Below are 12,075 nucleotides of genomic sequence, written 5' to 3'. Positions count from 1 at the left end.
GTAGAATAAAAGGAGAGAGTTGGCCAGGTACATTTCTGTGTGATGCTGAAGATGTGCTGTGCTGCAGGTGGAGAGGACAGATCCACAGCTGCTCAGTTAAGAAGTGACTTAAGCCTTTTCTATGGCTGTACAGCAACAGTGATGTCGGTGCTCAGCGCACAGAACAAAATCGCAGGACTTGCCGGATGAAGGGGCAGAGAGCTCTCAGTTTGGGAGGTGCTGTTGTGAAAAGCCTGTACTGCAGATGGCTTGAAAAACACATTTGTGGGGAGATGTGGTTTTTCAGATCCGGAGCTGGATGTGGCTTGCAGCAGCAACTCTGATAGTACGTTAGAGGCAATATGTCGTCATTAGAAATCCTCCTTTAACCCCTCTGTCTCTGACTCTACGCTCAACTCTGGCATTTTGCTGGCTTCCTAGGCATTGCCAAGCCTTGTGCACCATCTTCACTAAGTAATAGTGATTGCCAACATTTTAAGAGGACTCTTGTGTCAAATACTGTCAAGGCTAGAGAGGCAGAAGGAAAAGCAGAAATCTGTGGAAGGCTTCCAGGCTTTTAGTGTGAGTCAGAAGCAAGAAAGGGCATCTGTACAGTACAATGTAGTTAATCTAGCCTGCGGTCCAGCACTAGCCTACAGAGGCAGCAGAAAGGAGAAACCTTTACCCAGTTAACGCTGGAATTAATACAAGATCGTTTTTTGTTAACTTGTGAGTTGAGTCAGTTATGCTAACTTCAGACAGACGTACTTTTTGAATTCAGAGACAGGCAGTTGACCTCTAGCAAATGTATAGACCTTGTTTCTTATCTTTTTAGCCTGTTAACACCTCTTGACAGAATGAGATGTGTTGGTGTGGGGAAAAAACTTCTGGAACAAAAGAACCATCTGCTTAAATGTCTCCTGTATCACTGTTCTGGACATGCTCAGTTTTCTGAACACTTCCAAGTTGTATTCATTAATGTGGTGTCACTAATTTTGGAAATTGGGTGCTTTATTTTCCGCCAACCTTGTATCACTGTGTATCTTACTACTCTGGTTAAAGCGTTTTATTACTACACAATAATTACATGATCTCACTTCTGGTATTCTTAACAAACAGCCTTATGTTTTAACTTAGTGGGTTTTTTCCCTTTTTTTTTCCTCTTAGAAGGTCATTTTAACCTTTTGTGGTTTAATGATGTGTACCTCCTGATTTTTAACCCATCAGCTGATGTCAGACTGTGGATCCAATGCTTTGGCGGTTACACACGTTTGGAAACTTTCAGAATGAGTTCTGTTAACTTCTATCAGTGTCCGTAGTGCTGTGCACCTCTGGCTTTTTCCTTCTTCCTAAGAGGCACAGTCAAGGTATCCTGGGCTTTAATTAATGACTTAACATCCCTAAAGTAGCTGAAGTGAAGCTGGTTCTCTAGATGGATTTCTGAAACAGCTCATCTCTGGGTGAAGTATCTTGAGTATCTTCAGTGAGGATGAAAACTTGAATATGCTTAGATATTTGCTAGCCCCTTTCTTCTTCCTCTCCTCCATCACCTCAGTCTCTGTGTTCCTGTCCCTGCCGCAGTGTGTGGGGTTGGGGACTGGGGACTGGTTGAGCAGGAGCCAGGTGCTGTCTAAGCACTGGGCTGATGTGCAGAGCCTGGGTGCCTTCCTGATGAGCACAGCATCTTGTGCTGTATGTGATTTTATTTGTTTATTGGTTTATTTTTTTTTAAGCAGTGACACTGTTTCTTTAGACAGCTCTGTATGAACTCCTGCCTGTTGGGAGCAGCAATTGTCCCTTAGTACCAGATGTGGTTATACGATACAGAAAGCCATGCTGTGATGCCTGGGCAGCAATCTGTATTTTAATAACGCTTTCCTTGTGCCTGCCTGTAGGGTGTGTTGTAAGGGTGCTGCTGTTTGACTTCAGCCACACCATCCTCCTTGAGGCTTTCCAAGTGTCTGGCAGGTGATAACACTAAGTCTTGCAGCGTAAATAAATGACCCAGCTCTATAGATAAGAAATCAACACAGAGGTTAATTGCCATCCCATCCTTATCTGAAAACAGGCAGCTGTTACTCTTCAGCAGTGGCTGGAGTGGTTGCAAATGCCATGTCTTACACCTCTCTGGCTGAAGGCAGATGTGACTGGGAAATGTGAAGCCTGAGGAGGAGGATGCTGTGCTGTATCTCCGCATGCGAGGACTGCCCTGGGGTCTGTCCGTCTCTGCTATGGCGTGGTTCATGCCGGCTCCAAAATGGGAAGCAGCACAGGGCTGCTGCTAAGCTAACGGCTTCTGCTCCTCATCGGGGCCAGCAGTGTTGGCAGAGTGCTGTGTGGGTGTGTGTTGCTTTTGGGACTGGAAATAGCATCTCTGCTTGGCACTGTATTGAGCAAACCCAGGTGGGGAGTTGGTGCCAGGTAAACGCCGTGCAGTAAATGCCTACAGAGTGCTAATTTGTCTGTATAGACAAATTCTGAGGCTTAAACTCAGCATCTGTTCAGCTCAAGCAAGAGAACAGGTATTTATTAGTTATCTCCACACTGTTTTATCTTAAAAGTGCAGATCATTCCTAACAGTGAAAATGCTTTGTGGTCGGTGAGCTTTCTGCTCGTCTTTTCTGAAACATAGGAAATGCCTTTTAATTAACTCTTTTGTAGATTAATTGAGTTTCTGTATGTATGTAATTTAAGCTGCCATGGTTAAATGTATGCAAGTTGACTTTTGAAAGCAATACAGTTCTTGTATGTTTTCAGGGCTCAAACAAGGGGTGGGGGAATGGTTAGGGTAGGTAAATAAATCCCTTTTTGCCTTGAGATAATTTCTGAGATGTAGGCTTCTGAGATGAAGTACCTAGCACTTGAATTTTGAGTATAAACTGTTGGAGAAGGTCCTGTAATTCTCACTGACAGACTTTTTGTACCTGGTGGGGGCTGCACGCAGTGCCTGAACAACCATTACCCAGGAGATGCCCTTACTCACCCTTTCCCCTGCTATCTGAAAATGCCCACTTTATGAGGGAAAGACAGCATCACCTGCCTTCTGCTGTGTGGGCTTGGGGTTTTTCTGTGCTCGCTTTGTGGAGGTGGTGGTTGTCACTTCTCTTCCTTGCTAATCAAGTTGCTCTTTAATTCCTACATTCTGCAGTATTTCCAGCTCTGAGTCTGTTCGAGGAGTGCTTGTAAATCTGTCAAGAGACACAATATCATGAATCTCCGGCCTGCCAGGATGGGCTTCTGGGCACCAGTGGCATCCTTCAGCAGTAACTGGGCTCTGCTGGGAGTGGGGGACCCCTTCCTTGCAGAGAGAAGCGGTCTTCAGAATCACACGTTCCATAAATGGATATTAAAATATACAATATGTATTTTCTGATAGCTTAGTAAATATCTAGAAATGTGTTGCTTTTGCTAACGTCACAATTTTATATTTAAAGTATGTTGGATTGACCATTAATTTAATGGGAAGAGGAGAGGGATAGTATAAATATGCTTTCCAAATCAGCAGAAGAAAGGCTAAATGATGATGCAGCAGAACTGGTAAGGGAGGGAAAAATGTCTTTGTTTTCTCTAACTCCCTGAAGTCTGCAGAAGCGCATTCTGTAAACTCACATGGGAGAGACGCTGTGCATTTGATAAGCTTTCACTCATTTATTTTGGTAATTTAATGCTGAATAAGAGGCGTGCAGAGTTGTTGGTGCTTGCATGTTTCTCATGTGGCTGTTTCTTTACTGCCCCAGGAGGAAGTTGATGTATTTAAATGACAAAAAAAAATGTGCCCCTGAGCTGTCAGTGTGTTCTGGCTTTCTTATAGGCTGGTCCAGGGACCATCATCATGGCTTCAGGAGTCCAGGATTTTAACAGAACGGAGTCTGACAGACTGAATGAGATCAAAGGTCACCTGGAAATAGCCTTACTGGAAAAACACTTTTTACGTAAGTATAAAATTAATGCTTTGCGGAAAGGAATGGCTTAAGCCTGCTGAAATAAGGTTTCTATGAACTAGAGAAGTTGACATCAGAATTTTGAGGTGTGCCGATGCGTGGATAGCACGTGGACTGACGCTTCTCTAGGAGGAATGTGAAAGCTTTCCCAAGGTTTCTGGGTCACTTGAATATTCTCTTTTCCTCATTGCATTCCTCAGAGTATACCTCACTATATGACAAAAGCTGCTTAGTTGAGTCTTGGTGTTGACATCACCTTAATGTGGTTGTAATAGGTGTTTTTTGTCTAGTTGTAATTGTAAGAAGGAAGAGATTTCTGAATGGGCAACCAATGAATTTCCTTGGCAGCTGTTTCAACAAGTAATAAGTCTTAAAACATGTGTCTCTTAACAGTATATGAATTACTGGTGAGTTGCAGTGTTACCACATACTCCTTCCATCCCCAAAGATATATTGCTTTAAGCTCCTGTTATCAAATTGGTTTTTAAACTAGATGGGACATTTCTGATTTCCTGATGTAATCTGATGTGTACTAGAAACAGTAGGACTTCCCAGAGCTGTTTTCTGTATTGAACTAGGACATGGTTTTTCCTATAAAAACATGATATGGTTCCCAAACAGTTCCTTGGCTAGTGAATTCCTTCTCAGTCTTTAGTATATGGTTACAATAACCATGTGGGGCACACATTTTTGTGAATATTTTTGCTGCTCAGGTTGATGCTGTAGTTTGAGACCCTTATGATCAACGGTTTTACCACTTTCAGATGAATCTTTTTCCTTTGCACAGACCTTTGTAGCAAACTCTGAGGTAAAGGATAACAAAGCTCACCTTTCACATAAACTTTGAGCAGATGGTTGGAGGTTCAGGCCAATGGGACACTTCGGCTGGGTGGCGTGATTCAGTCCGGGGTGACTCCAGCCCTTACCGCTGGCTCAAGAGGTCTTTACCAGAGCCTGAGGTTTGCTTTAGCTGCATTTATAATTTTGTCCTGGTAAGCTGATTGCAACTGTATACTTAAAAACAAGAGAAAGAATGATAAACTGTTAGAGAAATAAGCACAATGAAGCTCATCCCTTACCCACCCACCGCCTTCAAATATTGGGCTGAAATACATAACTATGTTTATCAGTAGGAGTGAAGTAGGAGCTCACTTTTTGGATATGGTTCCTGTATTCTTCTATTTTCTTCCTTCATCTCTTTGAGTTAATGTTTTGGATCCTTTTGTACTAGAAATGGTTTGGGGTTTGTTTTGGTTTTGTTTTTTTTTCTTCCCAAAAGTGAGCTGATAGCAATCAGAAAAACATTCTTGAAATGTGTAGTTTATTTCCTTTAATTTGCCCTTGGAAGAAAGCTTGATTTTAATTCATTTATTTTTTTAAATCCTATTGCTGCAATAGATGTTTTTTAAGAAGGCTAGTCACTCAGCTGTGCTTGCATACTGTTTTTAATTGCAGAATTCCTTAAGGACACCTTGCTAAAATTGTATTTTTACATAATCCATTTGCCACTTCCTCTTACTCCATTTCCTCTAGCTAGGTGTGCAGAAATCAAAGCAATTGCTAATATGTGGGACAAATACTTAAAGTTCCATGGATTTGCTTTTTAGTGTGTTGAGTTTCTAATCATTGTCAGCTTCATCTTGACTTTATTTTTGCCTTTTCTATACCTCTTATTTGTATTGGTGTGTTATTATCGAGGAGGTTTACAGAGGAGAGATTTCCTCCCAGCTATACATTATGTATAACACAACTACGAGGCAGTGTGGGTCTGTAGTTGCAGGGGCCTGGCTAGAGGAAGAGCAAACTGCTAGTCTTCTCTAAGCTCCTTTCAGTCGTTAGTTAGGCAGAAGTAAAAGGTGTAGTTTGGCTGAGTAGTTTTCAGTGGAACACACCCCAAGCCTAACTAGCCTCTACAAGCTGCAGAGGTAATCTGGAGCAAGTAGTTACTGGAGACAAGAAGTTGTCTGTAAAGGGAAAATACCTTAATTTAAAATGCCAGATTAATCTCTTCTTTAGCAAAGAGGTAGTTGAAACATCCAGAGGAGTGAAAATGGAGAGGAATTGCTTGGCGTGTTGCATAGCTGTAAATGCAAATAAAATGTGAGGGGTTTAAGCTGCAGACTGACAGGAGGATGAGGCACATGGAGGAAGGGATCTTGGATAATGACGTCTTAAGCAAGGGAGGGATCATCTGACTCTTCCAGCTGAAAGGGCTAAAGTTGCTTTTCCTGTCTATTCGGGAATGCTCTTAATCTCTGTGATCTAGTAGCTCCTTCTGAGTGCAGAAATGCTGGAAACCTGCGTGTTGGGTCTAGTGAGACTGGTGTTGGGGTGGGTTCCTGCTGAATAAGGCTTGAGTGCCTGCTGAACGAAAAGTGCAAAGAGCTTTGATGGACCTCCAAATGCACATGGACGGAAAAAGCTTTGTCTTGGAGCTGTCGCCATCAGAACTGTCCATTTCTAAAGGACTTTGTGTATTTGTATAACTTGTTTTTAACGCATATGAACATTGCCTTGGTCCTGGCTTAGGGTTTAGGTTGGGCAAGCAACTGCTGAATGGGGGCAGCTGGGTTAATATGCTAAGGTTAGTAGTGGTTTTAGTGCTTCCATTTCAAAATCTGGTTGTATCTAGTCAGGAAATAAAAACTTGCTTGCTGCTCTTACATTTGAAAGACAAAATGATAGGCAGTATCTTTCTGGGTTTGCACCTTCCCATTACTGTTTGTGCCTGGTTATGGAGGGCAGTTATGCTGATACCAGCATTCCAGTCCCTGTGCTATAAGGTGCTTTGTAGGCACCCATGCATCCTATGCTTTATGTGAAGTATTAGCTAATTCTCATTCAAGGATGTTCAAGCCATTTGCTATGCTAATTTTAGCAGCTCAGGGAAGAGGTGGTGGTAGCAGCAGCTAAGAGTAAACAAAGCAGGTGACTTAGAGAAGGGGGTTAGTAATGAACTGGTAAATTGAAGAAACTTCATGTGAGTATGAAGAGCTTTAGGAGGAAATAGTGTCTTCTCCCACAAGGATTTTGCATTCCACTCTGCACAGCAGTCTGACCCTTTTGTATAACGAGGCTGGAGTTTTTGGGAGCCCCATGTGGAGCCTGCCCTTCCCTGCTCAGCTTAGTAACATAAAAGCCTTGGAAGAGCCTGCTGCTGTTCCCGAGCCAGACGTTAAAATGTTTATAGCCTGTTTCACTTCTGCCAAAAACAGGGAGTGAAAACAGTTCCTGCCATAATGACAAAATTTTGCAATTCCCTTCATCTCAGATGTATTCTGCAACACTTCTGGCATTTTTAGTCTCTGAAATTTCTGAAAATTCATAGAGCAGCATTGACTTTTAAGCTGGCCAAAGTGCATCTAGCAATAGAAAACTTCCCACTTGATGTTTTGAGAAGGGGATCTGTCTCAATAAGCTATTGATTTTTAAGATACTTTGGATATTTTCAGGAAGCTTAATTTAAAATCCTTCCATAATGAAGGGGGAATGATCCTGTGTCTGTTATAACACACTAAAGTTCCACTGAGAACACTATATGAAAATGTAAAGTTAGTAATTGGTGTAAGCATAACTAGTTTGTACATGTAATTACATCTACATGTAATGACATCCTAATTCTTTCTAATGTCACCCACTTGCAGTGGGACATAACAGGAACAGTGCAAGAGGAGACTAGACCAATTTCCACAGAGGAAGATCTTGTCAAATATGATGTGCTTTGTAAATCATTCTCCCTCATCCTCATTACATGAAATAGAGGAACACTTCGCATGAGACTCCGCTATTAGTGAGGAAGGTCATAATAGGAGAATGTTAATTGCACTGAGAAGCAGGATGATGGTTCAGACTCCACTGCTTCTGGATCAGTATTGGCTTGTTTCCTGTCACTGTAGAGAGCCACGCTGCTCTCCGCCTGGTAGGTGTATGCAAAGAGATGCAAAAACTGCTCCTCAAAAGCTGTGCTTGTTACAGGTACTGGAGCACGAGCTCTGCCTTTGAATGGGCAGAGAGGCACAACAGAATGATAGAAACAAAAAAGGTAAAAAGAGGGATTGTTTAACTGACAAACCGATGTTAGGGGTTTTTTAAGGCAAATTGGCACGACTGTTTCCAAATATGACACATCACTACTTTGTTTTGATGTGCGCAGGTAAGCCATACTGAGCTGGAGAAAGGTTATAGTGAAAATGTGTTTTTTATATTTGACTGTTTCATTTCCCCATTATACCAAAATGCCTATATAAAACAGGATAGGGAGGAGGAGAGGATATACACTCAATAAATATAGCTCATCTTTAATGTTTCTGTCTGGTTTTTTGTTTTTTTTTATGACACCAATATTCCTATTAAAAAAAATGTATCATTTTCCCTCCCTTTTTTTTTGTGTGTGAAAGACTCATGCAAACAAGCAGAGGCTGACCGCAAGGGATAACCATTAAATTGGCAAAGGAAGGTGTTCTTAATGTAAAAAAAAACCCAAATAGTTCTTCCTTCAGTTTTCATTTTTTTCTGACTTGGTTTTGGTTTAGTTTGGTTTGTTTTTTTCCTTATCTGATTAGCATTTGGATGTCTTTTTGTCCCTATCCATAGACTGGTTGGGTTAAAAACTATTTTTATATGTTTTTGGTATTATTTTCTTCTACACAGTGTAGCTCAGTGAAGATCAGCTGAATATAAAGTAATTCAGGATGAGTCTTTTGGAACAATTGGAAAAGAAGTTTTTGAGGAAAGAGGAATGAGAGTTCATTGAGGATCACTTGTGTAGCTGAATGTGTGGACAGTGCGTTTTGATCCCTCTATAGTAGTGGATCATGTGAGGTAGTGGTTTGGTTGGGGTTTTTTTGCACTTACTCTTGATTTTACTTTTTCCATACAGGGGATTTTCTGCTCACCTAGGACTCCTCACCACTGAATAAATAACTTGTTGAATAATACAGAAAATATGACAGAAGTTCACTCTTGCTGTGGGGAATTTCAGTATGATGCCAACAGCTAAAGCTTATGGAGGTGAATCAGGGCTCATAGATAGCTCTTGTTCCTTCTAAGTAGCTAATGCTTTCACTGGCACCTTCAACTGTGCTCTTAGAAAGAGGAAACTGTAATCACAATGTATTGGGAATAGTTTTTGTATAGTACTCTCTGTGATGCTGTAACAGTGGCTGCTGTTCTGCTCCTTGGCACTGTGCAGCATGCCCAGCAGAGGAAGTCCCTGCACTGCAGGTAGGTGGTGGTTCAGAGGGCACTGCCACAAGTGCCTTCTCTTGCGCCCATGGAAGAGTACCTCTTCCTCACCATTGGCAAACAGGGTGTTGGGCTCAGTACCTCTTTCATTTCACTTGATGTAGCTGCTAAATGTTCATATATGACACTTAGCCTCCTTGATGTGCTTCACAAAATACCTATGGCAAGATAAATAAATAAAAAAAAATATTCTTTTCTTTGTGCCTGAGTTGTCATAAAGAACCACCTCTGAGTTAGACAAAGTCTGAGAGCTTCTGCCTTCAGTTTAACAGGACCTCCCCTCAAACTACGTTTCTTACAACTAAATGGTGTAATATAGAGTCCACATAAAACATAGTTATCAAGACAAATTCTGAGGAAGCACTCGGCAAAAGAGGGATCAGCGATGCTGAAACCTATCATTATGCCTCGCCAAGTTCACTTGTGGCTTTTCTGAATTAAAGGGAATAGAAAAATAAAAATCTAGAGTAGGAACACAGGTTGGCTTTAGTCTGTTGGTGTAAAAGGGCTGCTGGACTTAGAGTCAAAATGATGTGGATTCCTACTTTGCCAGCAAAGAATGTGAGGACAGTGTCCTGAAAAAAACAGCATAAAGAACTCTTACTTAAAAAGGAGTCAGTTTACAGTGTTGTACTGAATCATCTTGGTAATAGCATCTGCTGTTGTTACAGTAGAAGGAATTTCTAAAACTGTGATCAGATAATGCCGCAGTCAGGCTGCATCTCCTACCTTCTTCCCACTGTTGCTGCTCTGTATCTGCGATGCTCTAGACCACTCATTGTCCAACTGTGGAAGAGCTGTGAAGAACAAGAAGGCTGGTACTGGTTTTGGAAGTGACCACCTAACCACATAAGTTAAAGGAAGGGTTAGATAGTCAACCTGGAATTTGGGGCTTGAAAAGGGAGGGGTTTAGATGCTTCCTTCTTAAAATGCTATGAGTAGTCCTCCTAAGCAGGTGAGCTTTGTGCTTCTGACATGAAGCATAGAAGTCCAAGCATGGGAGAGGACATGAACTTAAGAGGTGACTTAAAGAAAAAAGGACAGCTAATAAAGTGGAGCTGCTAGAGCAACGGCTTGGGCAAGCCCTTTTCTTTCCCAAGCATCTGGCATGCAAAGAAGTAGAATGTCTTGCAATGTGTGGGATCAAAGTCTAATGTTTTATCTGAAGTAAGTCTTTTGGATAGATTTGTGGTAAGTCTTTGGCAGTCTTTGTGGTTCTCAAGTCACGGGTGGAAAGAACATAAGCCCTGGGGAAGAAGAGTCAGAGATTAGAAGAACAGGTAGCAAATAGTACAAAATTAAGCTGTATCGAGTTATAGCTATGAATTGTGAACTTTTCTCCAGAGGAGTATATAAATTACAAAATAACTGTAAACAGGAAAAAAACCAGGTTAGGGACTTCTGTTGTGGGTCCCACTTCTGTCACTGTTTGCTAGTCAGACAATGTTCTTTGTATGCGTTTGCTTTATGACAAGTGGTGGAGCCGTTCCATGTTTTTCACAGCACTACCATTTGCTGCTGGTGTTTAAGATAAAGGCTAAAAGCTCTTCAGTGTCTATGATGATGAAAATAGACATGTTTTCAGACTCCTAACATCTTGTTAGTAATGTCATATAGTTGGTTTAACTGGACAAAGTTAAAATATTAGCTTTCTGTAGGAGCTGGGAGTCTGACAAGGGTAGAAGCTGCCTGTGCTGGAGAAAACTGCCAACGGTTGGCTCCCTCAGCACGGCTGGCGAGATCCAGTTTGACAGTGTGTGGTTGGGGTTGAGTGTGTGTAGTACCAATTAAACAACGTACTTGAACTCTGGCAATCTTCAAAGGGTTGTAGGGAGATTTGCCGTAATTAACATAGACGTAGAAGGGTTATTTCTGTCTTGTTAAGTACTGGTGTTTCCCCATGTAAATATGACAGGGTGCATGTATGCGTTGTGGCATTTCTAGTTTTTAACTCTGTCTCCTTAGGTTTAACACTAAACTGATTTGGTAGCTGGAAACAGTGATCTATAGTCTTTAGCTGTGCTCTGGAAGATTTATTTTATATTTTTTAATTATTTTTTGTACTTTGTCCCAGGGGGAGATTTTGCAGCATACCTGTAGGCCTACAAAGGAATGCTATTATGTAAAACAGCTACTAGGAAGACTCTCTAATCCACCTCCAATCCCTGCATTAAGGGAAGCATCCGCTTTACTGCACATGCAGCATTGAATTAGAAATCCAACCTGCTGCCACGCCTTCTCAGCCTGATGTATCATCCTTCTTTTCTAAATACTACTTGGATACTGTTCAGTCTCACCTGAACTAAAACATTTCTTACAAGCTTCTGTATTCTGGGGAGCAAACTGAAATTTTTCAGTTGCTCTGGTTGCTGATAACATAGGAAAAAGGTTTTGTGCTTGTCTTTTAAAAATTACATGGTATCAACTAAACTTTTTGAATTGTTAAGTCTTTAAATTTAAATGATCAAATCCTTAGGTTGCAGGTGTGACAGTTGTGTTACACCTAATAGAGGATAAAGTGCTGTAAAAAACCTGAAATGGATACCTTTTTTTGGTAACTTGTGAGATACATTGCTGATGGTGCTCTTTCCTATGGAGTCAACTCTCCTAGGATTTACAGTGTGATAACATGGAAGTTAATGTAGTTGAAACACTATTGATGACCTTTCTCACTTTTTAAATCTTATTTTAAAAATTGCAATATTATCCAGATATTTTCCTGCTTTCCTACACAACTTGATTTTGTTAGAGAGATTCTAAAACATTTTTTCAGGGTCACACCTGCTGTCATGACCTAAAGGGTTACCTAACCTGCAGGTGTATATAGAGATTGTGACTGTGGGTTGGTAGGATTTTGTAATTTACAAGGGCATGGAGGTTTTTTACTGTAAATTTCTCTACTTTATTACAG

General features: G+C 41.1%; 1 protein-coding gene across 1 annotated transcript in view; it reads left to right on the top strand.

The window, feature by feature from the left end:
- GRAMD4 (GRAM domain containing 4) overlaps positions 1-12,075 on the top strand; it is a 54,155-nt gene that overhangs the window by 8,602 nt on the left and 33,478 nt on the right. Inside the window, exon 2 of the mRNA XM_086473800.1 lies at positions 3,791-3,911. Coding sequence (XP_086329926.1) covers positions 3,791-3,911 — 121 coding nt within the window. The remainder of the gene's footprint in view (positions 1-3,790; positions 3,912-12,075) is intronic.

The sequence above is a fragment of the Leptosomus discolor genome, chromosome 1 (genome assembly GCF_034619465.1).
Source record: "Leptosomus discolor isolate bLepDis1 chromosome 1, bLepDis1.hap2, whole genome shotgun sequence".
Classification (NCBI taxonomy): domain Eukaryota; kingdom Metazoa; phylum Chordata; class Aves; order Leptosomiformes; family Leptosomidae; genus Leptosomus; species Leptosomus discolor.
This window is presented reverse-complemented; position numbering and strand designations above follow the sequence as displayed.